General features: G+C 40.3%; 2 protein-coding genes across 6 annotated transcripts in view; one reads left to right on the top strand and one right to left on the bottom strand.

The window, feature by feature from the left end:
• Window positions 1–4,505, bottom strand: part of LOC138945741 (gamma-tubulin complex component 3-like) — a 46,605-nt gene extending 42,100 nt beyond the window's left edge. Inside the window, exons 1-6 of one of the 3 annotated variants that reach the window (XM_070317237.1) lie at window positions 4,196–4,505; window positions 3,642–3,687; window positions 3,174–3,232; window positions 2,733–2,800; window positions 1,466–1,540; window positions 184–452 (exon numbers count right to left, since the gene is read on the bottom strand). In XM_070317237.1, coding sequence (XP_070173338.1) covers window positions 184–452; window positions 1,466–1,540; window positions 2,733–2,800; window positions 3,174–3,232; window positions 3,642–3,687; window positions 4,196–4,280 — 602 coding nt within the window. In that variant the 5' untranslated portion in view covers window positions 4,281–4,505. The remainder of the gene's footprint in view (window positions 1–183; window positions 453–1,465; window positions 1,541–2,732; window positions 2,801–3,173; window positions 3,233–3,641; window positions 3,688–4,195) is intronic. The other 2 variants (XM_070317236.1, XM_070317238.1) reach the window with 2 other exon arrangements.
• Window positions 4,380–25,480, top strand: part of LOC138945740 (phospholipid-transporting ATPase IF-like) — a 74,195-nt gene continuing 53,094 nt past the window's right edge. The window contains exon 1 of one of the 3 annotated variants that reach the window (XM_070317235.1): window positions 4,380–4,505. In XM_070317235.1, coding sequence (XP_070173336.1) covers window positions 4,500–4,505 — 6 coding nt within the window. In that variant the 5' untranslated portion in view covers window positions 4,380–4,499. Of the gene's footprint in view, window positions 4,506–24,066; window positions 24,471–25,480 lie in introns of those variants that run through there. The other 2 variants (XM_070317234.1, XR_011449101.1) reach the window with 2 other exon arrangements.

Below are 25,480 nucleotides of genomic sequence, written 5' to 3'. Positions count from 1 at the left end.
AAATGCAACACTTGTGGTTGTAATATCGAGTTTCAAAGTGTTATAAACACGGCAAATGCAGCAACCGTGATATGTACCAGGCCAACAACATTTCTGGCGGGCTAGTTACTTTCTTGAAGTTACTAGCCCAGCTAGCAAGTTAAAATTTGGAGGTTTGGCCATCCTCGTGCCAGCTGTTCTCACCTGGGCATGAAGGACTGTGGAACGGGGGTGGGTCCGTCGCTCTGCACGTCCCCCCGTATGCTGCTGATGCCGCTGCTGAGCGTGGTTTGCTGGGAGTGATGGGAAGTGGAGGATGACGCCCCAGCTAGCGGCATCAAGGAGTCGGTGGAAGGCTTGCTGGTGACACGCTCCGTCGCACGGTTTTCTGTGTAGGGGGTGGAAGACGGGAAAGGGGTGGAAGTGGCCGGTGCCCCCAACCTCAGTCCTAACATGGCTTCACCCACCGCAGACTGAAAAACAAAAGAAAAACAACAGCAAACATAAAAATTATTGGAAGTATATCATCAGGCATGAGTTCATGCAATGGAAAACAGCTGGAAGTGGAAAGCATAATCCGCAACCCTTGTCCCAACATGGCGTCACTCTCACTGCAGACTGAACAAACAACACAAATACAATAATATAAGATGGTGAAATTGTAAAATAAAAAAACATGAGCACATCTGCCCCATCTGAGAATCTTTAGAAAGATCCCTGGAGCTTTGAAATGCCAGAAATCTGACAAAATCTCATGCCTGAGAAAAAAAATACAAGAAGTACATTTGTACAAAAAAAACCAACCTCTTTGCTTCTAATGGAGTATCTTCACTTCAAGAGAGTGTAATTGAAAAAAACAAAGAGAAAAGGGTATCACCTACTTTAACAGCGTATATCAAATCATGTCCCATATAGGTCATACCTACCCCAGAGGACGTAAAAAAACCAATAGTCAGTCAGTTGTATCTTCTACTTTTCAAATAATGTTTCTGGTTAATCAAGATCAGTTCCACTGGCCTCATACTGAATTGGAAACGTTTTTTTAAATCACGCTTTACTGGCAAGCCCCTGTAGATGACAACACCAGTCCATGTACATGTAACACACTTTACTGGCAAGCCCCTGTAGATGACAACACCAGTCCATGTACATGCAACACTTTACTGGCAAGCCCCTGTAGATGACAACACCAGTCCATGTACATGTAACACACTTTACTGGCAAGCCCCTGTAGATGACAACACCAGTCCATGTACATGTAACACTTTACTGGCAAGCCCCTGTAGATGACAACACCAGTCCATGTACATGTAACAGACTTTACTGGCAAGCCCCTGTAGATGACAACACCAGTCCATGTACATGTAACACTTTACTGGCAAGCCCCTGTAGATGACAACACCAGTCCATGTACATGTAACACTTTACTGGCAAGCCCCTGTAGACGACAACACCAGTCCATGTACATGTAACACACTTTACTTACCCTTTGACTGGTCTCCCCTGTATCGCTGAGCGTCACGAAGAGATGCAGCACCGCCCAGCGGTTCCGCAAAACACCCTGCAAATCACACCACCAATTACACTTCTCACACAACAAAGCAATGCCCTGTATTTCTACTGCGTTCTTCTTCTTCTTCGTTCATGGGCTTAGACTCCCTCGTTCACTCATCTTTTCCGTGCGCACTTGGTCTTGTGCTTGCATGTACGCACGAAGGGGGTTAAGTCACTAGCAGGTCTGCACATAAGTTGACCTGGGAGATCGGAAAAATCTCCACTCTTAACCCACAAGGCGGCAGCGACCGGGATTCGAACTCACAACCTCCCTATTAGGAGGCCAACGTCTTACCACTACGCCCGTCTCTACTGCATTCAAATTGGGAACTCATCACAAAAGAAGTCTGTAGCGCAATAGGTAGCACGCTGGTTTTGTGGCCAGTTTTATTACATGTACTTTTTTTTTACCATCCCTGGGAAAATTCGGGTCGCTTCCAGCTAGTGGAAAGCTAGCAGCAACAGAGTCGCGCTAACCAGGTGTGTGCGTGATTAGATGTAACCAGCCACCTGCACTTAAGGCAGAATGACCATGGATGTTTACGTGCCACAGTGGTGACACAGGGGTGGAACATGGATACTGTCTCTGAGTCTGCACATAAAGTTGTCCCGGTCCGGATTCGAAATCCTTGAACCTCAGATCAAAAGTCTAGTGCTCTACCAACTGAGCTACAGGGCCCAGGTTGAAACACAGGTTCGACGAGGAATGATTTCCCAGTCAACTTTGTGCAGACTCTCTGTGTCGGAATACCAATGTGCAAACATGCCAACAAAAATAATCTGAAGGGCATAGCCAAAGTCTCTGGGCATAGAATTTACAAATACACACAATTGCCATCTATCATCATCTGCTGTCAGGATGGTATGTCAACACTTTGTCAGTCAAGCTTAATTAAGTTAATGCCGGCGAATCAAATAAGCATTTGGCTTGTTGGAGTGAAAATATCATAACATATACTTTGAACAATTACTAATCAACGTCCAAAAATAGACCAACTGTTCTGAGAAGACGTTAAAACTCGAATTGTTAGTCAAAAGAACTGGACATATTATGGCAAGCCAGGCACCATGCAGATTTTGTCCGACCATGAAATTTCTCCACTTCCATATCTGGAATAATGAAGGCAATGGGCGTGTGGTTAAATTGCCCAGTATTAGTAACAGGTGAAGTATTTCATAAAATTCAATCAAAACCTTACCTGGGAGTGTAGTTTGCGGTGCATCTCAGAGAAAGAATCTGCATCGCCCTCTCTGCCTCTTCGCACCACTGTCAACAAACACACTGGCATCAGTACAGAGGAACCCCCCCCCCCTTTAAGACCCAGGCATGGGAATTCCAAAATAGAAAAAACTCTGAAAATAGGCTAAGGTCCAGGGGCAGCCTTGGCCTTGGCGGGGTACAGCGGCAGAGCCCCGTTGGGGGGACCAGGGGGGGCAAAGCCTTCCGGAAGGAAAACGAATGTTAGCATTTTAGACCAACATTTTGATAGTTCTTGTGTAAGTAAATAATGGATAGAGCTCGACAATAGTATACATATAATTTAATTTACCTTTTTTTTGCCGCGGACAATTTTTTTATTTTCGCCGAAACGTAATTTCCTTTTCGCGGAAATCTGTGATTTCATGGACAATTAACTTACATTGGCGCTTAATTTTTTGGACGACTTGAAATTCATCTGCGTCAACTGGCGTGGAATTGCTGTGAAAGAAAAGAAAAAAACATTAATTAACATTTAACTATTAAAAAGTTACTGTTAAGGTTACTCACTTACTGTCAAATTTTCCTTTTTTATATACTGTTACTAGATAATTATTCCAATTCCAAAGAAAAACATGAGCAAAGCAGCTAAGGAATTGTTATACTTATAGTTCTTCAAAGATTAACTCGATCAAAACAAGAATACACTGTATGAAATTATATATAACCAAGTGTTCTAACTTTTTAGTTTTACCAGTTTTATTGAGGTACTTATAAAAACATGAACTATATATATCCTTCCTATTGATAATGAATTATGGAAACAAACCATAGCTGTATTACAAAACAAATAATTACCTTACTGAGACTGAGAGTGAGACTGAGAGAAGAGAATGACAAAGATACAAACCTTCCCAAAATGCGAAGAGCAAACTGGTAATGAGGAATCACTGAATCTGAAGTGAAAAGCAACAGCCATTCATGATTTATTCGTTTAAAATAATTACCAAGATCTCAAGAATATTTAATTTGTGTGTGAACTGACTGAACTCAGAAAAGCAGACTTCCAGACTCCGGACTACCTTAATTGCATGACTACAAGCAAACACACAGTTCAGGCCAGGACAAAGAAAGGTTGTCAATTTTATTTGATTAATTTGAAGGGACTAAATCACAAAATGATAAACTGATGATAAACTGATAAACTAATCAAGTGCCATTGAATTTATTTGTTAATGATTGCAATGTGTTAAGTCAGATCAAGTATACACTGTCAATGTATGGGTGCATGTCAGGATACGTTAGCATTTATAATACACTACCAATACACTAACATACTGACTTTAATTTGTACGAGTGTCTCGCACTTAAAACGTTTCGCGACACACATTCACAATCACAAGCATCCGCAGACTACAGCGATAAGGAACTCCAGGTCAACAAGTCCGGGCTAGCCAAACAAACCATCAGTCAGTCCTGTTATCTTGCAGCACAACTTCTGCAGCAGTGCTGCTGCTGTGTTTCCTTCTCCGGAACTTCTGACTGCCATATCCTCGCCAGAAACAACAGTCTGATAAGATCAGGATCACAGTAGAAGCACAGAAAAGTGAATTTCACTCCAACATTTTAGTTGCCGCGCCACATCTTGCAGAGCTGTCACTTCCGGTTAGAAGTTTCGAAAACATGTCGTGGCGGTACGGAGGAATGACAGTGTGAGGTCCAGAAAGTTACAGAACAAGTGGTTTTTGCAGACTTCGCAACAGGTGTGATGCTGGTGAGTACAGAATACACCAAGAATAATACATAGGTCTTGTTTTTATATTTTTCTGAAGGGCAGGTTGTGAATGAACTTTAAAGTTCAAACGATGGAAATTAGGTGTGGTCGTGTTCAGAATGTAAACATTAACAATGCCGTTTTTCCAGTGTCTGATGTAAAACACGTGTAACGCTATGCTAAATTCGCTCGTATATTTCATAAATTGGTACATTTTGAAAATTTTCCAGATGGTTTTCTTTGTTTGGCAAAATAACTGCGCCATACAACCGGGAATTTTCTGGGAATCCGGGAAAGTCCCAAGAAGTGACATTAGTTACAGGGGAGAGCACAACATCCTGGACTGTGATTTCCGTGTTCGAGACACCTGATGTAAATAAACAAAATAGGCCCTCGAGACAGGCTCTCCGATATTTAACATAGAGTAGAAAATGAAACTTGTGTCATAATTATTCCACCCTATCACATACTAGTCTACAATGTCCTATACTGAGTAAAGATGTTACAGTTTCAGACTTGACCTCATGCAATGTCTCAGGTCAGGACAGGTTCCCCCCAGGGAAAGAGGGACATGTTTCAAAATAATATAATATGAATGAAATAAAAAAGAACTATTTTTAGTCTCACAAACTTACACATAACAAACCCAAAAACAAATCCTCCTATAACAATAATTAAAATTAAAATAAATAACAAAAACAACTAAATGAAACAAGTCACGTGAAGCAATATAAAAACATTTATCCTACATATATATGTGAGAGAGACACCCGTGAGATAATAATCGTTCAAATCACACGTGTGTGTATCATGTAAATAAGGTCATGTCAAGCAAGTCTGGCAGGGACCTGTTTTTCCACTGCTCATGATGCCAAAGTCACCGAGACAAACGTCATTATAGAAAAAAAATGGCGTTCGCTAAATACCCTCAATGAATTTTTAGAACTAACACGTCACGCCACACTTTCAGAGTGACGTTTCTTTGCTTTGACGTAATAGATTGCACGAGGCTTTAGAGAAGAGATCGAGGTTCCAAAACAAGCGTCTTCAAGTTAGCTGCCTCGACTGCAGGACATTTTCAGTCAAATACACGTAAGTACAGTATGTAGGATAAACAGAATACTACATGGCTTGCTGTGTCGTACCAGATTTACACGAGTTGCTTTTTCAAATAGTGAACAGCTCGCTTTCGCTCGCAGTTCAATATTTTTAAAAACAACTCGTGTAAATCTGGTACGACACAGCAAGCCATGTAGTATTCTCTATATAGTCAGCCGGTATCAAACTAAAAGATCAACACCTCAAACCAGTCATCGCCGAGACTACATTTAGTTAGTTTCAGCTAACCATACCTGAAGACCGAGACGGGTCACGCTCGTCTCCACGAAGCATGCAACCTTACTGAACATATTTTCTTTCATTCTGAGCAAATTTTTAGAGTAAACAGTCAGTTTCTAGATATTTTTGTTAAAAAACAAAGGAATACTGTACTCACCGATACGAGACAAGACGGTACAAATTTTCGCTTATGGAAGCTTCATCAGGAAAAACAAGAACACAAAAGACAACAAAAAGCAGACGCAACACGGAACGAACAAGGTTTGAAAGAAAATGGAGGGGAAACACGCAAAAAAGGGAAGGAACTTCGTTGTTTAGATATTTTTGTATTTTAACCACAGATCTATGAGGAATACAAAGCAGTCATTTTTTAATCTGCTTCTGGTAATTTGATTTTAATGAAAAATTTAATGAGCTAACTAATTAACTAATTTTTAAGCTTCCGAGCTCAAATGCCATCCCATGTGTGTCAGTGTGTGTGTGGGTGTGTGTGTGTGCGCGATTTTACCAACACTACGCTAAATTCCTTGTGCTTAAAATGTTTTTTTAATGTCACTTGGCTCAATAAATACTGTATTCTGTATTCTGTATTCTGTAAAGTCCAGACTTCGTCGAAGATTGCTTGAATTAATTTTTAATCAATTTGGTTGAAAAATGAAGGTATGAGATTGACCAGTGCAGCCTCAACTTAAAAAAAAAGCCAGATACTATGTCATCAAATACATCTATCCCGGGGTGGCCGAGTGGTAACGCACTTGCGCTCGGAAGCGAGAGGTTGCGAGTTCGACCCTGGGTCAGGGCGTTAGCAATTTTCTCCCCCCATTCCTAACCTAGGTGGTGGGTTCAAGTGCTAGTCTTTCGGATGAGACGAAAAACCGAGGTCCCTTCGTGTACACTACATTGGGGTGTGCACGTTAAAGATCCCACGATTGACAAAAGGGTCTTTCCTGGCAAAATTGTATAGGCATAGATAAAAATGTCCACCAAAATACCCGTGTGACTTGGAATAATAGGCCGTGAAAATTAGTATATGCGCCGAAATGGCTGCGATTTGCTGGCCGATGTGAATGCGTGATGTATTGTGTAAAAAAAATTCCATCTCACACGGCGGCATAAATAAATCCCGGCGCCTTCAATATGTGCGCGATATAAATTGCATAAAATAAAAAAAATAAAAAAATAAATCCCTGCGCTTAGAACTGTACCCACGGAATACGCGCGATATAAGCCTCATATTGATTGATTGATCTATCCAAAAAATGGTAAAAAATGTCTGGGGATATATCATACCGAGAAACTCTCATGTGGAGTTTCATGAAGATCGTTCGAGTAGTATTCTCGGAATCGCTTTATACACACACACACACACATGCATGTGCATACAATAATACATACGCCATGACCCTCATCTGGATTCCCTGTCTATGTTAAAACATTTAGTCAAAACTTGACTAAATGTAAAAAAAGGGCATGCACAAAAACGCTCCTCCCCTTTTATTGAAAATTGAGATCCTACCCCCTCCACTTGACAATTCATTAAAGACTGATTCCTGTATTTTCCTCCCTGCATGTACTGTGTTATATGTAGCGAAGAGAAACAAGTCGCGTAAGGCGAAAATACAACATTAAGTCAAGCTGTCGAACTCACAGAATGAAACTGAACGCAATGCAATTTTTCAGCAAGACCGTACGTAGCATCGTCAGTCCACCGCTCATGGCAAAGGCAGTGAAATTGACAAGAAGAGCGGGGTAGTAGTTGCGCTGAGAAGGATATAGCATGCTTTTCTGTACCTCTCTTCGTTTTAACTTTCTGAGCGTGTTTTTAATCCAAACATATCATATCTATATGTTTTTGGAATCAGGAACCGACAAGGAATAAGATGAAAGTGTTTTTAAATTGATTTTGAAAATTTAATTTTGATAATAATTTTTATATTTGTAATTTTCAGAGCTTGTTTTTAATCCAAATATAACATATTTATATGTTTTTGGAATCAGAAAATGATGAAGAATAAGGTGAACGTAAATTGGGATCATTTTATAAATTTTTTTTTTTTTAACAATTTCAGATTTTTAATGACCAAAGTCATTAATTAATTTTTACGCCACCAAGCTGAAATGCATTACCGAAGTCCGGCTTTCGTCAAAGATTGCTTGGCCAAAATTTCAATCAATTTGATTGGAAAATGAGGGTGTGACAGTGCCGCCTCAACTTTTACAAAAAGCCGGATATGACGTCATCAAAGACATTTATCGAAAAAATGAAAAAAACTTCCGGGGATATCGTACCCAGGAACTCTCATGTCAAATTTCATAAAGATCGGTCCAGTAGTTTGGTCTGAATCGCTCTACACACACGCACGCACACACACACATACACCACACCCTCGTCTTGGTTTTTCCCCTCTACGTTAAAACATTTAGTCAAAACTTGACTAAATGTAAAAAGGGACAAGGAAAAATGATCATATGATTGCGTGTGTGATTTTTCTGTGTTCTTTGTTTGTTTGTTTGTTTGATATTTGTTTCAACATTTTCACAAGGAAGAGATATATATTACCAATTAACATGCTCAAGCATGCATACAGACAGACAAAGACATTAAGACATGCTCACTGTGACCCAGTCACACACACACACACACAACACTCACACACATAAACACTTGCATGGTTCCAGTGGGAAATTGATGGTTTTTTCCACCAAGTAGAGCTAGACAAAGAAAATATTAGTATTATTGAATTAAAACCACATACATGTATTTTGAACATAATTAAGTAAACTGAAAAGAGATTACTCAATTCCTTTCAATATTTTTCTATTTATAAAATTCGGTACCTCTGCTCAAGCTTGTTCAGTTGTTGGTTGAAGTGTTTTTTTCCCGCTTCTAGTACTATAGTCTTTATTTCACTGCACTGATGATAGTGTACCGATATTATCAGTATATATATAATTATAATGCATGTAGTAGTCTAGTACAACTACAGAGCTGAAGATAACATGTTTAGACATATCGATTGTATCTGTCCTACATTCTGCTTCTTGATTACAATACTAGCTATGATTATTATTAAGGCAGTTATACTCACCAGGAAAACATTCCCTCTGCTATTTCACAATAGTGACACAATTTATCTGGTGTGGATGATATGTCAATCATGTGCAGGATGACACAATTTATCTGGTGTGGATGATTTGTCAATCATGTGCAGTGTGATAACCAGGCCATGTGATATTTTTTACTTGTGATGAGGCAGAATTTCCTTACTGTCTCATTTCTGTTTTCCTTTTGTTGCGTACAGCACTCTGCACATGTGTATATATAAATAAGGACATTGGTATCTGTGCAAAGCCTCAGCGTGGTATATGGAGCTTTATCTATACTCACAAGAATCTGATACAATATAATTACACTCGTACTCAGTAATCAACTTGAAGTTAATGTCAAGTGTGGACAATTTGCTTAACTCATCAATTGTCCAACGCTGTTTTGCATACATGTGGATATCTTCAGTTTTGGTGATGTCTTCTCCTGCTGTTTGGATCTACTTAACTGCAGTCAGTGTGTGACTGCAAAAGTTTTTTTCAAGGACTACATTTGGTGTTATTTGTGTTTGTTTTTTGTTACGTCAGTCTAAAGTACAGTTTTGAGAAAGTTTTACAAAATTAATAGCTGTGTTCCATTGCTGAAAGGGAAATCTATGTGTTCTTGTTGCTGACCAGTCTAAAGTGCAGTTTTGAGGAAGTGTTAGAAATAGCTGTGTTCCATTGCTGAAAGGGAAATCTATGTGTTCTTGTTGCTGACCAGTCTAAAGTGCAGTTTTGAGGAAGTGTTAGCTGTGGTTGTTTAACTCTCTTCTGCTGAAAAAATGCTGCGAAGACGGAGGGATTCATTACTGGATCAGTTGACACCTATTGGTGATGATGATGATGTTGTTAGCATGGTTGCATCATCTTGCTGCAAGAAATACCTAGAGGATAACTGTTGTTTTTCGGCAAGTATATTACTTGATTGTTTTATTTCCCTTGTTTTAGTACTTTTACTTCTTTTGTTTATCTGTGTCTGATTTTCTTTATTATCTGTGTCTAATATCTCACTACATGTTGTGTAATATCTGTCTGGTTTGATATTTCTTTGTCTGAAAAAGACAGAGAGAGTGAGTGTGTTTGTGCGCATCATACTTGTTCTTTTGTATTTCCGTGAGATACTCTAAACGGCTCAGGTTTTAATCTACAGACCTTTCACAATGACAATTAGCTTGTTGGAATGCTTTTTATTGTGATATTACCCCCAAGGAAGATATTAAACTAATGAGTTTTCAGTAACTACATGGGTACTACATGTAGTTGACTATAATGCATTCTCTTATACGGCCTTTCCTGTGTGCAAAATGGAATTACCACTTGAGCAAATAAGACGCTTGTTTCATTCAACATCCAACAAAAGCCAGATTAAGTTGATAAACCTGTGCCATGTTTGATAATAAACATAGTTTTCAAGGACCAGTTTTGAGCAAATCATTAGCAGGCTCGTGTAAATTTGTCCGCCTGTTTGCATAAGCCTGTAATGGCACTGTTTACCCGTTGATTTGCAAACACACCTCCGTTGTGAAGTCTATACCTGGTTGAGTGAGAGGACATGTTACAAGCTGGATTGATTGATCCCACAGCAAGTCTTGTGGAATGCCATGCATGTGGGTGGAGTCTGAGGATCTAGCGTTGCGTGAAGATGATCAGAGAGAGAGTGTAATGTCTGCGTGGCCGTGAATTATGCATCGCTGTGTTCCGTGACCATCTCACTTTTTGTCTTTCGCTGAAGCCGAAGGAGGCGGGCTAAATTACCAAACATTCCGCAGAACTATACACGTCTGTGTGTTTGTGTATGTGTGTCTATATTACAGCAGTGTTATTCCCAAACTCAGAAGGCAGTAAGTCAGTTGGACCTGGATTAAAACTACTGTATGTTTAGGTCCAAATTCCCTGGATTTGTTCATTAAGTCGAAAAATGGATGGTCAGAAGTCCTCCTTGCACATGTCAAAACTATCGGAAAGTTGACTTACCAGGGGTTAATTAGACCAATGCATCAGATCAAAAAAAGTGTGCGTCAGTTACGGAAGAACGAGTCCTACGAAGAACACAGTTGCAGAGCTAAACTTGTGTGAATGATTTTTTTTATCTGAGGATGTGTAGTGTTCAAGCAAAGACCGCAAACACATTAACGCTTGTGTTGAGTGTTCTTCCTGCAAATAATTATGTTGCTTCATTTCAGAATGCAGAGATGATAATATTGCGAAATCGTAAAACTGCTTTCGTAAAAGTGTTTGTACAGGTGGGTGTTTTTAAATAGAAAATACGATGCAACTGCAGGAATAGGTTTTGAGCATTCAAGAAAGTCGGTACAGTGTAGGAAGAAAGGGGGAACAAGTGGTGTGAAAGTCTTTTCACATGCAGAATAAAGTTTGTCAAAATTGATCACATTAACCCTAAGATCTCCAGGTTGCAGTTGATCAGCCACACCATGTCTCGGCCAATATTGACATCACTTGATAATTTCTTGTCAAGGAAAAGAATTAGAAAGAATTACTGTGAAACTCCCGTTTTGACTCAAATAATCTGAGAAATTCAGGTCTTTAAAAGGAGATAAATTTACAGAGCTTATATAAACAGAAAAGCAAACAGGTCTTGGGAGGTCTTAGAATTTGAGGGTCTTAGTACTCTTACTTTAAGGTTTTATGATACAAAAAAAGGTCATAATGGTTCACTGGTTCAAGAGAATTATAAGCAATTGAAGAGTGAGAAACTAAAAGTAGAAAAAGTAGAAAAGTTCGCTACAAAATGTAGAATTAGAACGGGTGTGGCTTAAAGGGTTAAACTAAGCAATGCAATTCTTTCCCTGTTGAAGTGAATCACTGGCCTGAGTGTTTTGGGCCAGGATCAATGTGGTACAGATCCATTAACTGCAGAGGATAATAAAAATGATTTGCCATAAATGGATCTTTATTGCAGTTTCTTTATCGCTCATCTTTTGATTGTGTTCAGCGGAACTGTGTCATGGTTTTGGCCAGGGTTAATGTGCCACACCCACCCACCCCCCCCCCAAAAAAAAAAGAAGTGTGTTGATTTGACCTAACTTATTTCTTTCCTGCCGACCATTAACTTCTTTTCTTTGAACAAAAAAAGTTAAAAGAAAAAAACACAGACACACACACACACACAAATCAGAGCAAGCAACAACAAAAAAGCTTGTCTCAGGAAAAAAGGAATAAAAAACCCAGTTAATTTACCTATATGTACCATATTTTTTCCCCAGTACGTTTACCTTAACAATGACAATTTTTTTTTATTCTTATGAACTGCAGTGTCATCAAATGTTCTGCTAGTGAGCTCTATATGGATCTTTATATTGCAATTTCCTAATCTTTCATCTTTTGATGGTGTTAAGCCGAGCTGTGTTGATAACAAGAGCCCTCCCTGTTGGAGTCCGCCCTTGTGACAAATGATTGAATCAGTTGTGTAGACAGTGAGTGTTCCTGTTTATACCTGACACAGTGCTGAAGTTTCTCGATCAGGACCATTGCAGAAACCCACATTTTTATGGTGAACCAAAATGGTATGTCTGGTAAGTGAAATGGGATGACATATATGTCATACTTTTTTTGCATTTTATTTGAAAGAAAACTGATGAATCGATCTTCCTGATTGTGTTTTCTTCTTCTTCTTCTTTTTCTTATTTTGTGTTCTTTTCAGTCTCACCTTATGGTAGGCGGCACGGTGGCCTAGTGGTAAGGCGTCCGCCCCGTGATAGGGAGGTCGTGGGTTCGAACCCCGGCCGGGTCATACCTAAGACTTTAAAATTGGCAATCTAGTGGCTGCTCCGCCTGGCGTCTGGCATTATGGGGTTAGTGCTAGGACTGGTTGGTCCGGTGTCAGAATAATGTGACTGGGTGAGACATGAAGCCTGTGCTGCGACTTCTGTCTTGTGTGTGGCGCACGTTATATGTCAAAGCAGCACCGCCCTGATATGGCCCTTCGTGGTCGGCTGGGCGTTAAGCAAACAAACAAACAAACAAACCTTATGGTAGGACTGGTTTGCCTGCCATACTATTGTTTACCTTGGCACCTTGGCAGCATGATGCAGTCTTTGAGGGTTTGCGTGCTAGTTATCTGTGTGTTTCCAAGTCCCTAGACTTTCACTGGAAACTCGGGGTCTTTAACGTGCGCATCCGTGTTTGTGCATGCAGGTGCACACCAGGATGGTACAATCCTGTTTGCTTTAAGTGACTGCACACCAGGGTGGTACAATCCTGTTTGCTTTAAGTGACTGCACACCAGGGTGGTACAATCCTGTTTGCTTTAAGTGACTGCACACCAGGGTGGTACAATCCTGTTTGCTTTAAGTGACTGCACACCAGGGTGGTACAATCCTGTTTGCTTTAAGTGACTGCACACCAGGGTGGTACAATCCTGTTTGCTTTAAGTGACGGCACACCAGGGTGGTACAATCCTGTTTGCTTTAAGTGACTGCACACCAGGGTGGTACAATCCTGTTTGCTTTAAGTGACGGCACACCAGGGTGGTACAATCCTGTTTGCTTTAAGTGACTGCACACCAGGGTGGTACAATCCTGTTTGCTTTAAGTGACTGCACACCAGGGTGGTACAATCCTGTTTGCTTTAAGTGACTGCACACCAGGGTGGTACAATCCTGTTTGCTTTAAGTGACTGCACACCACCAGGGTGGTACAATCCTGTTTGCTTTAAGTGACTGCACACCACCAGGGTGGTACAATCCTGTTTGCTTTAAGTGACTGCACACCAGGGTGGTACAATCCTGTTTGCTTTAAGTGACTGCACACCAGGGTGGTACAATCCTGTTTGCTTTAAGTGACTGCACACCAGGGTGGTACAATCCTGTTTGCTTTAAGTGACTGCACACCAGGGTGGTACAATCCTGTTTGCTTTAAGTGACTGCACACCAGGGTGGTACAATCCTGTTTGCTTTAAGTGACGGCACACCAGGGTGGTACAATCCTGTTTGCTTTAAGTGACTGCACACCAGGGTGGTACAATCCTGTTTGCTTTAAGTGACGGCACACCAGGGTGGTACAATCCTGTTTGCTTTAAGTGACTGCACACCAGGGTGGTACAATCCTGTTTGCTTTAAGTGACGGCACACCAGGGTGGTACAATCCTGTTTGCTTCAAGTGACTGCACACCAGGGTGGTACAATCCTGTTTGCTTCAAGTGACTGCACACCAGGGTGGTACAATCCTGTTTGCTTTAAGTGACTGCACACCAGGGTGGTACAGTCCTGTTTGCTTTAAGTGACGGCACACCAGGGTGGTACAATCCTGTTTGCTTTAAGTGACTGCACACCAGGGTGGTACAATCCTGTTTGCTTTAAGTGACGGCACACCAGGGTGGTACAATCCTGTTTGCTTTAAGTGACTGCACACCAGGGTGGTACAATCCTGTTTGCTTTAAGTGACTGCACACCAGGGTGGTACAATCCTGTTTGCTTTAAGTGACTGCACACCAGGATGGTACAATCCTGTTTTCTTTAAGTGACTGCACACCAGGATGGTACAATCCTGTTTGCTTTAAGTGACTGCACACCAGGGTGGTACAATCCTGTTTGCTTTAAGTGACTGCACACCAGGGTGGTACAATCCTGTTTGCTTTAAGTGACGGCACACCAGGGTGGTACAATCCTGTTTGCTTTAAGTGACTGCACACCAGGGTGGTACAATCCTGTTTGCTTTAAGTGACTGCACACCAGGGTGGTACAATCCTGTTTGCTTTAAGTGACTGCACACCAGGGTGGTACAATCCTGTTTGCTTTAAGTGACTGCACACCAGGGTGGTACAATCCTGTTTGCTTTAAGTGACTGCACTGAACGTTCACTGTGGAAAATCCAATAAAATCTCCCGCTTTACCTGCATGGGCCTCAAACACGCACTTAGATGGTGATAGTTACAAAGTTAGGCGCACTACCCATTGAGCTACGGAGGGAGGCACCCGATGTTCCCCCAGGTCTAATATCTTATGTAATATGTCAAGTGTCATGTCATGTCATATGACATGGCAAATGACACAGGATTGCATTGCGGACCTCAGTGATTGGATGTCTTTAAACAAACTCCAGTTAAATAGTGACAAAACCGAAGTTATGCTGGCCTGTCCCAAGAAATTTCTCAATCACCCTTCTCTTCCTGCCTCTCTCACTGTCAACGAACTACCTATCTCTTTCTCTCCGTCTGTCCGCAGCCTTGGCGTCACTCTCGATCCAACTCTCTCTTTCCAAAAACACATCTCTAACATCTGCAAGTCCGCCTATCTAGAGCTGCGCAAGATTAGTTCAGTCCGTCACTACCTCACCACTGATGCAACCAAAACGTTAGTGTGTTCTTTAGTCCTCCCTAAGTACCTTTTAGATAGACTTCAAAGGATCCAAAATAACGCTGCCCGCCTGGTCTTCAAATCTTCCAAGTATGAACACGCCACACCCCTTCTTCACTCTCTACACTGGCTGCCTATCACTAAAAGGATCGAATACAAACTCTCCTCTCTTTCTTTTGCCGTCGTTTCTGGTTCTGCCCCAGAATACTTCTCAGAACTCCTCAATCTCTACACCCCCTCTCGTCAGCTTCGCTCCGCCGCCGACACTCGACTCTTCCGACTCCCCACAGTGCAAACAAAGACATGTGGCGAGAGGTCCTTCGCCTATCAAGCCCCTGTGACCTGGAATAGATTACCTCTGCCTCTCAGACACACAGATTCTCTCACTACATTCAAGACAAATCTCAAAACACACCTCTTTCAGCGCAAGTGATTTTCCCTCCAGCATCTCCCCACCCACCCCATCCCGCCCCGCCCCACCTCACCCCCTACCTAGTGCCTAAAATAACGTATATATATATTTTCTGCGCTTTGTGTCAGCACTGTTTGTGTGTGTGTAAATAGTATTGTTGACACGTTTTTATACAGTAGCCTTATGTGGTTCTTGTGCCTAGGCTGTGTATTGGATTGTCATTGTATGCCTGCATCATTAGTTGTCAGTAATTATTACATGTGCTGATTGTTCTCTTTGCCTGCGCGCGTATAGTATGTTGGTTATGATTGGTCATAGTATGTTTGTTTATGTTTGGTCGTTATCTTTGCCTGTGCGTGTATTGTATGTTTGGTCGTTTTCTTTGCCTGTGCATGTATAGTTTGTTGGTTATGTTTGGTCGGTTTCTTTGCCTGTGCGTGTATAGTATGCTTGGTCGATGTATGTATTGTAAAGCGCTAAGAGTAGACATTTTTCTAGAATAGCGCTATAAAAGTTTGCATTATTATTATTATTATTATTTCTGTCCTGGGGGAACTTCGAAATGTCTAGAAATCTGAAATGGAGTAAACTCTGTGTGGGGTGTGTATATACTTGGGTGTGTACTTTTCCCGCCAACAATGTCTCCAAACTGCCCGTCATTTCCCAAAAAGCCCAAAAGCGGTAGGCCCACAGGGCGCCTACAGAAGTTACTGCATTCCGTTGCAATTACACAACGGATCTACTCTTTTATTCAGCCTCTCTCTTGGCCTGTTTGTTGGTAGCTAGCCTACTGACAAAGCTTGGGTTTTCAGTGGAAGGAGCAGCTGACTACTCTTTCTGCCAGTACATCCTTACTTATAGAGAAATTCAGGTTATAAGGGCTAGAAGCCCAAGACAGTCAATCTGAAGCTAGGCACTTCCACTTATTGCCAAGCGGCAAGCAAGCAGATTTCTCTGTTCAAAATGGATGAAGCACGTCTTGTAAGAGGTGACAGCTAGAGGGGGGAATATTTTGATTTTCAGAAGCTTCCGTTTTCATGAACACCAGAACAGAGGACGTGACATATGACATGACACATGACATGACTTATAGCACGATATATAGCATGACATATGACACGACATATTGCTTGCCATGACATGACATATGACATGACATGGGACATGGCATATGCCATGACATATGGCATGATATTTAACATGACACGTGACAAGACATGTGTGGCATGACATGTGAAATGACATATGGCATGACACATGACCTGACATATATGACATATGACATGAAGCACACAAGGAAAATTCTTGGGTAGGATTTCTGCTTCCATGGCAAATGTGCTGTTTGAGGAGGAAATAAGTGGATGATTGAAGGGTTGTTTGGTCACTAATTTTAGCCTCTGTGATCATTGGTACCCAGGAAAAATTACACAAAGAAATTTGGGGAAAAATTGACTTTCCTCTCAGTGCAGGTCTACCTCAGAATAAAGTGTTGAAAGTTTTGTGAACAGATGGAATAATTTTAGTCACAGTTTTATTTGCAGGCTTCTGTCATTTGTGGTATTGACAGTAGCTGTTGTTATTTGTTTTGTTTATTTTCATTCCAGCTGTTTGATGTGTTTTGGTCAGACTGTACTGAAAAATATCACTTTTAACAAAACGGTGCATAAATCAATAAACAAAACTATAAAATAAATGTATCCGAAAGTGTGTGTTTTTAGTCACTTGAGAAAAAGTGACTCTATGTAATCGGTCAGTGTTAGTCTGTCCGGCCGGCCGGCCGTCCGGCCGGCCGGCCGTAGACACCACCTTAACGTTGGACTTTTCTCGGAAACTATCAAAGCGATCGGGCTCATATTTTGTTTAGTCGTGACCTCCAATGACCTCTACACTTTAACGATGGTTTCGTTGACCTTTGACCTTTTTCAAGGTCACAGGTCAGCGTCAAAGGAAAAATTAGACATTTTATATCTTTTCTCGGAAACTATCAAAGCGATCGGGCTCATATTTTGTTTAGTCGTGACCTCCAATGACCTCTACACTTTAACGATGGTTTCGTTGACCTTTGACCTTTTTCAAGGTCACAGGTCAGCGTCAAAGGAAAAATTAGACATTTTATATCTTTGACAAAGTTCATCGGATGTGATTGAAACTTTGTAGGATTATTCTTTACATCAAAGTATTTACATCTGTAGCCTTTTACGAACGTTATCAGAAAAACAAGGGAGATAACTAGCCTTTTCTGTTCGGCAACACACAACTTAACGTTGGGCTTTTCTCGGAAACTATAAAAGTGACCGGGCTCAAATTTTATGTGAACGTGACTCATTGTGTTGTGAATAGCAATTTCTTCCTGTCCATCTGATGCCTCATATAATATTCAGAACTGCGAAAGTGACTCGATCGAGCGTTTGCTCTTCTTGTTAAAACTTCAGATCAAAGCAGGGAGTCACACATATATATATATACAGTATAATTATATCAGACATGTAGATTTATGTTTGTCTTCGAGTAAACCCGTTTCATGCAGAGTTTAAATTGGTTTTTATCAAGTCTCCCAATAATTTTCTGCCAGAAACAACACTAATTGAGTGCATGTGCACCCAGGATATAGAGTGCACACGCACCCAGGATATATGCAGCGCAGATATACATCCGCATTTTACTGCTCTAAACAGGTTTTAAGAAATCTTTTGTTTGCATGCAGTTCTACGCTTGAACAAATCTTCAGGTGGTCATGTTGGTTAGATAACAATTTCACCGGTTTTTTTTATTTGAGTTATTCTGAGGTTCAACTGTAGACTAAATACGAAGTTTGAAATGTTTTAAAGGCTAACAAATATTACTGTGACATTATGTTTATACAGTGGAACCCCCCTTTTAAGACCCCCCAATTTAAAACTTCCTCCTTTTTAAGACCTAATTATCACAGATTGTTTGAGGTCGCAAGAGAGGGGTTCCACTGTACAACATTAAGCTATGGTCTGTGTCGACCATTGAATCCCAAACCAAGGGATTCACACATTCAATCACCCAAGCGTAAAATGTGCACTTGAAGCGGGTGGGGGCTGTGCACATGAAGATTTCTCTCATCCTTTTCAAAAGAAGTGAAGGCTGCAGAATATTAGAAAAAAGATATATTTTACAGTTCTTTTGTCAGTGTGTGTATGTACGCAGAGTCTTGAGCTGAAAGGGTGGCTGTTTATTTTTGCACAGCTGAATTTGTTGACAGATACATAAGGTGTGTGCTGCACTAGGTTGGTTCACAGAGGTCGGTTACCTGCACCTGACCCTAATCTGTCAGCATGAGTTTTGGGAGAATTACAATTAACTGCAATGTCGCCAACTAAGGATGGCAAAGGCGACTATGAGGTACTGTTGATGTACATGTTTTGATATTAATTCAAGTTTTATTTTACAGCTCAAAGTTTGACTCAATGCACAGAAAGCGGTTTACATTTTTGCAGGAAAGAAGGCGTTATAATTTTCAGATGTTAAGTGTGTTTGTTGATATTAATGCTTTAATCAGTATCAACATAATTAGCTTTATTTTACAGCTGAATTTGTCACTAGAATGTACATAAAACAATTAGCATGAGTGCAAGAAAGAGATGTGATTTTCAGATTTACAGTGTTAATTTTATATTCGTGTGAAAACGAAAGCAAAGTATCTGTTTTGAGTTTGCATCTTTGCTGACACACAGGGTATTATTGTGGTATTAATTATTAATTTGGGTTGATCCTTAAGCATAAAGGCATTATTGAATCTTTGATTCTTAGGTCCCAAGTTTAAAATGTTTTTTGAATTCTGCATTTCTTAAATCTTATTGCTGCAATCATTATTTTATTTTATTCAGATTGCTTTTTTCACTGTGGGTTACATATCTTCAGTATGTTTTATAGCAGTCCTGTAGTGTAAATTTCTTTGTTGTTAAAATTGTTTTGGGATTGCATAGAAAAAAGCATTTGAAACAATTAGCTGTGGTGTGTGACAATTATAAACGTTCCAGCACTGGAGGATTTGATTTTACTTAGGCATTTCATAGCTATTGTTTAAAATCAAGTTTCAGTTTGCACCCGCTTTAAAGGAACACACTGCAGGTCAATTTACTAAGACAGACAGGAAATGCTTGAAAACGAAAAAGTGTGGGCTTATCTGGAAGAGAATTAGTGTCAAGAGAGAAAGCAACTGCATCAATGTCCTGGTTGATTAATTAGTAACATTGATTATTCAGAGGCATGGTTGTGCCTCCATTAATGTGTTATCAGGTCCACTGGTGAGAACTAAATGCACCACACAGTGAAGATAAGATAACAGGCATGATGGGTATTATAACTGTAACAGCTCATTTTGGTTCGTCTTTCTTACAGACAAAATGTGATTCTTGTGCAATATATTTGGTTTTACATGTTAACATCAATCTTGTGAATCATGTAAATTATAATTGTGAGGTGTTTTTTGTTTGTTTGTTTTGTCTCTCTTATTTTTGTCTGTATTTGTGATGCAGTTAGGATACACTAAGGTAGTGCGGTAGTGGTTTAATTATTTTTGTGTTCATTTTTATATTTAGTCAAGTTTTGACTAAATATTTTAACATCGAGGGGGAATCGAAACGAGGGTCGTGGTGTATGTGCGTGTGTGTGTGTGTGCGTGTGTGTGTGTGTGTGTGTAGAGCGATTCAGACTAAACTACTGGACCGATCTTTATGAAATTTGACATGAGAGTTCCTGGGTATGAAATCCCCGAACGTTTTTTTCATTTTTTTGATAAATGTCTTTGATGACGTCATATCCGGCTTTTCGTGAAAGTTGAGGCGGCACTGTCACGCCCTCATTTTTCAACCAAATTGGTTGAAATTTTGGTCAAGTAATCTTCGACGAAGCTCGGACTTCGGTATTGCATTTCAGCTTGGTGGCTTAAAAATTAATTAATGACTTCGGTCATTAAAAATCGGAAAATTTAAAAAAAAAATAAACATTTATAAAACGATCCAAATTTACGTTTATCTTATTCTCCATCATTTGCTGATTCCAAAAACATATAAATATGTTATATTCGGATTAAAAACAAGCTCTGAAAATTAAATATATAAAAATTATTATCAAAATTAAATTGTCGAAATCAATTTAAAAACACTTTCATCTTATTCCTTGTCGGTTCGTGATTCCAAAAACATATAGATATGATATGTTTGGATTAAAAACACGCTCAGAAAGTTAAAACAAAGAGAGGTACAGGAAAGCGTGCTATCCTTCTTAGCGCAACTACTACCCCGCTCTTCTTGTCAATTTCACTGCCTTTGCCATGAGCGGTGGACTGACGATGCTACGAGTATACGGTCTTGCTGAAAAATGGCATTGCGTTCAGTTTCATTCTGTGAGTTCGACAGCTACTTGACTAAATATTGTATTTTCGCCTTACGCGACTTGTTATTACTTTGTTGTCGCTGGAAAATTCGTTTGCTAATCCTCCCAGTGCAAATTTACGTCATAGCAGCAACAGAGTCTCACTACCCAGGTGTACGTGTGTTTAGGTGTAATCAGCCACCTAGCTCACACTTCTTATGGCAGATCGAATTACCCAGATTTGTTACCTAGTGCCACTGTGGTGACACGGGGCCGGCTGGGACAGGGATACCGTGTGTGAGTCTGCTCATAAAGTTGATCCATTCCCGGCCAGGATTTGAACCCGTGACTTGCGGATCACAAGTCTATAGTGCCCCTATAGACCCCTGTATTTTAGTACCCTTTCCCCTCTCTCTTTGTTCTTATCAGATGACACACTTTGATGATATAGATGCAAGTGTCCATTTTTGAGTCAAGTGCCCCTTTCAGAGACAGGGGTGGGACTTTCCCGCGAATCCGCGGATTTCCGATGACACAACTTACGAATTCCGCTGGAGTAATCTATTTTTCCGCGTCCCATTTCATCACAGTTACATATTTATAACTTGTTGACTGAATGATATGGAGAGAAGTGAAGATGGAACAGAACACTCCAGGAGGCTTGAGAGTTAAATTGTGCTGACTGAAAACTCCTCATAACTAATAGTCATGTTGAGCCTCTGAGTGCATTAGGGCGTCACTTGGATCATACTACACGTATTGCCAGTATTGGATTATGGATACATGGTTCATTACGTAAATATGCACCATTACAATGTTACCATTGTTGTGTGAAAGTGTTTTTTATGTTTGTTTGAGATTTTTTTTTTTTGGGGGGGGGGGGGGGGTGCGGAGAATGTCTTTTTTACCTGATCCAAACGAGTTGAATTTTAGTCTCAAATTGCACCAGATTGCACAGGTTTTATTTTATGTACCATTTAAAAAAATTCCGAACCTGAACCCCCCTACAAAAAAGGGATTTCCTCTTTTTTCATCACAAGACAGTCCCACCCATGAGAGACCAGAATTAGTTTCTAGTTTTTCTCTGTGTATTGATGTGATTGATAGTCCGTTCAGTAGTTATCTCCTTTGAATCACATTGAAGAGCTGAAGAAGTTAGATTGATTGAGAGTTATATTATGTTAGCATTTGCAAAAATTTTGCTATTTTATAGCAGCTGAGTGCTGTAGTACTTTCACTTTCACACGTTCTTTGACTTTCAGTCTTTCAAAGTGAATGAGATGTTCATTACAACAAGAATTATAAATAAAAAACCTAAACAACGAAGTGACTGTGGTAAGATGAACAAAGTTAAAAAACAAAGGAATACTGTACTCACCAATACAAGAACGAGACAAGACGGTACGAATTTTCGCTTACTGTGGATTTACGGTACGTGTGTGTGTGTGTTTGTGTGTGAATGTGTGTGTGTGTGTGTGTGTGTGTGTATTCATGTGTTTGGTTGTGTTTGTGTGTATGTGTGCGTGTGCGTGCGTACGTTTGTTTCCCCCCCTCCCTTTTTTTTTTCTTTTTTTTTTTTCCCTGCCCCCCCCTCCCCCCCTTTTATGAATGTGTATCACTTTTAGTCTAGTATGCCTGTGCCCATGACATCATCCTTCCACTTCTCTCCCCTTTCATTCATTTCCGTTCCTAGAGTTCCTTCCCTTTTTTGCGTGTTTCCCCTCCATTTTCTTTCAAACCTTGTTCGTTCGGTGTTGCGTCTGCTTTTTGTTGTCTTTTGTGTTCTTGTTTTTCCTGATGAAGCTTCCATAAGCGAAAATTCGTACCGTCTTGTCTCGTTCTTGTATTGGTGAGTACAGTATTCCTTTGTTTTTTAACTTTATAAATAAAACAAAACAAAACAAAGGTGAATAAATGGGTTTTTTTTCAATCTCAACTTCCAATAGGTTTAGCAATCTGATTCTGTTTCTTCATTTGAAAGAGTTTTATAGACGTCAAAAAATGAAATTGATGAAATTACACAGAGGAAATGATGTGATGTACTGACTGACCTGGAACAATGATGTGATGTACTGACTGACCTGGAACAATGATGTGATGTACTGACTGACCTGGAACAATGATGTGATGTACTGACTGACCTGGAACAATGATGTGATGTACTGACTGACCTGGAACAATGATGTGATGTACTGACTGACCTGGAACAATGATGTGATGTACTGACTGACCTGGAACAATGATGTGATGTACTGACTGACCTGGAACAATGATGTGATGTACTGACTGACCTGGAACCATCTTGCTCAGTTTTAAACTTATATTGTTAAACTTATCTTTTATTTCTTCTTGTTTGTTACCCCTCAATGGGCGAGGGCCGGATGAAAAGAAGCATGTATACATTGGTCATTGCTTATTCTGTCACCCTCGTAAAATAAATTTGAATTCAATTCAATTCAATTAAAGTACTTATCCCAATAATAGATTATCTCAATTTCAAGTGTTTCCAGTGGTTGGATCAAGTTGCCAAATTTGCCTGAGTAGGGCAGTCTCAAGTTGGCTCAAGTTCAGGATATATTTAGCCGGATCATGTGTCCACAGGCTCCTTAGTTGTGAATGAAGATCTGTTGAGAAGCTGCAGTTTGTGAAGTGTTTGGGTATCACATACATGTGTATATATTAGCCCCTGAGAGCAGAATGGTATACAACGCCACTGTGATTGTGACACACCTGTTCTTCACTCAGAAGGTGTGTTAATGTGTGTGTGTGTGTGTGTGTGTGTGTGCACTGAGATTGAGAGAGATAGTGGCTGTGTGGTCTAATGTGGCACTGAGAAAGAAGAGTTCAAATTTATGTGAGAGAGAGAGACTCAGAGAGAGAGACTCAGAGAGAGAGAGAGAGAGTGCGTTTGTGCCTTTGTTTCATGTGTGTGTGACATGAGAGATCGAGAGAGAGTCTGTGTATGTCGACACATCGAGAGAGAGAGAGAGAGAGAGAGAGAGAGAGAGAGAGAGAGAGAGAGAGAGAGAGAGAGAGAGAGAGAGAGAGAGAGAGAGAGAGAGAGAGAGAAACTGTATGTAAGAGAGAGGGTCCGGGAGAGATAATGTCTCTGTGCATGTGTGTGTGTGTATGTGAGCATATTTGATGCTGTCAGTGTGTGACTGCATCTCTTCCTGCATATCAATGTCGGCAGTGCCCCATTGCGTGTTTGAATGTAATTGTCTCGGCTGGGTGGCCATTTATAGATGTTCACTCAGGTGTGAACGCAAGCTTGAAAGAAGACGCTCGACCTGATTCGAATGCACTTAAACCGGAAGTAGGAAGGTTGGCAGACCGTCCCCCCAAAAGGTGTAACGCTTCATGCAATGCATACACATGGACAGTACTTAAGCACTAGGGGAACACAGGATAAAGAATTTCCGTTGGTGAATGTTTTGAAAAGAACATGCTGAGATCTTGCAGAGTGTGTAAGGTAACTAAATTAAGTAGACGTCATCTAATGCTGAATTAATGCTTACTTGGTGTGTGAATTAAACGTCATCTAACGCTGAATAAGTGATTACCTTTGTGTCATAATTATAGTAGTAATCTAATTGTGAATTAGTGCTTTCCAGAGCGAGTGCAGTGAGTGGTACCTGGATAAGCTGATCTAATAATACATTGCAGCAATTACAAATCAACATTAAAATAGAGGAGTGTCAATTTGCAGCCAGTACTTGTTCATTCAAACTGGGCGCTGCAAATATGTCATACATATGTACAAGTACAAATAAGGATTGCGTATACAGTGCCAACCACAAAAGTAATCTATTCGCATTGAACAATTTAACACCTAAGAAACATGAAGTACGAATGAAGAAGGAACTGACTGACTTATGGGTGGACAACACGTATTCACAGTTGCCACAAACAGATATGTTACAAATACCCTCCCAGTTGCGTAGAAGGCTTCAAATGTTTTGTTCGGCCCAGCCATTCAGGTGCCAACAGTTTTAGGGACATTAGGATCTTCATAGCAGGCACAGAGGTTCACAGGACTTTTCATGCGACATTAAATGTTATGACCCATGGCTGGTGCTGCGTTTGAAAAAAAAAAGGACATTAGAATGGTCACAGCAGGGTACTTTGTTTTGTGTGACAACTAAAGTAATGGCCCTGGCCTCGATTGCCGGTGTTTTGGATGTCCGAGGGAGCTTTGAAAGATTTCAGGAAATGGTAAAACTCTGATACGGATTTTCGCATAACTGTGTTAGGAATTTCTCGTGTGATGACACTGATTTTTAAGAACACAATCAGTAACTGTTGCATGAGATAGGAATTTCTGGTGTGAGAGGACATTGATTTGTAAGAAAATGAACAGTGAATGATGACGTGATATATAGTTTGTTTTCTGTGATGGTTATTTACTATTGTAATATTAAAATGTTGTGGAAATACTATTGCTTCATTTGTGAAGGGCAGTAGCAACAAGCATGAGCACTG

Source organism: Littorina saxatilis, linkage group LG13 (genome assembly GCF_037325665.1).
Source record: "Littorina saxatilis isolate snail1 linkage group LG13, US_GU_Lsax_2.0, whole genome shotgun sequence".
Taxonomy (NCBI): Eukaryota; Metazoa; Mollusca; class Gastropoda; order Littorinimorpha; family Littorinidae; genus Littorina; species Littorina saxatilis.
This window is presented reverse-complemented; position numbering and strand designations above follow the sequence as displayed.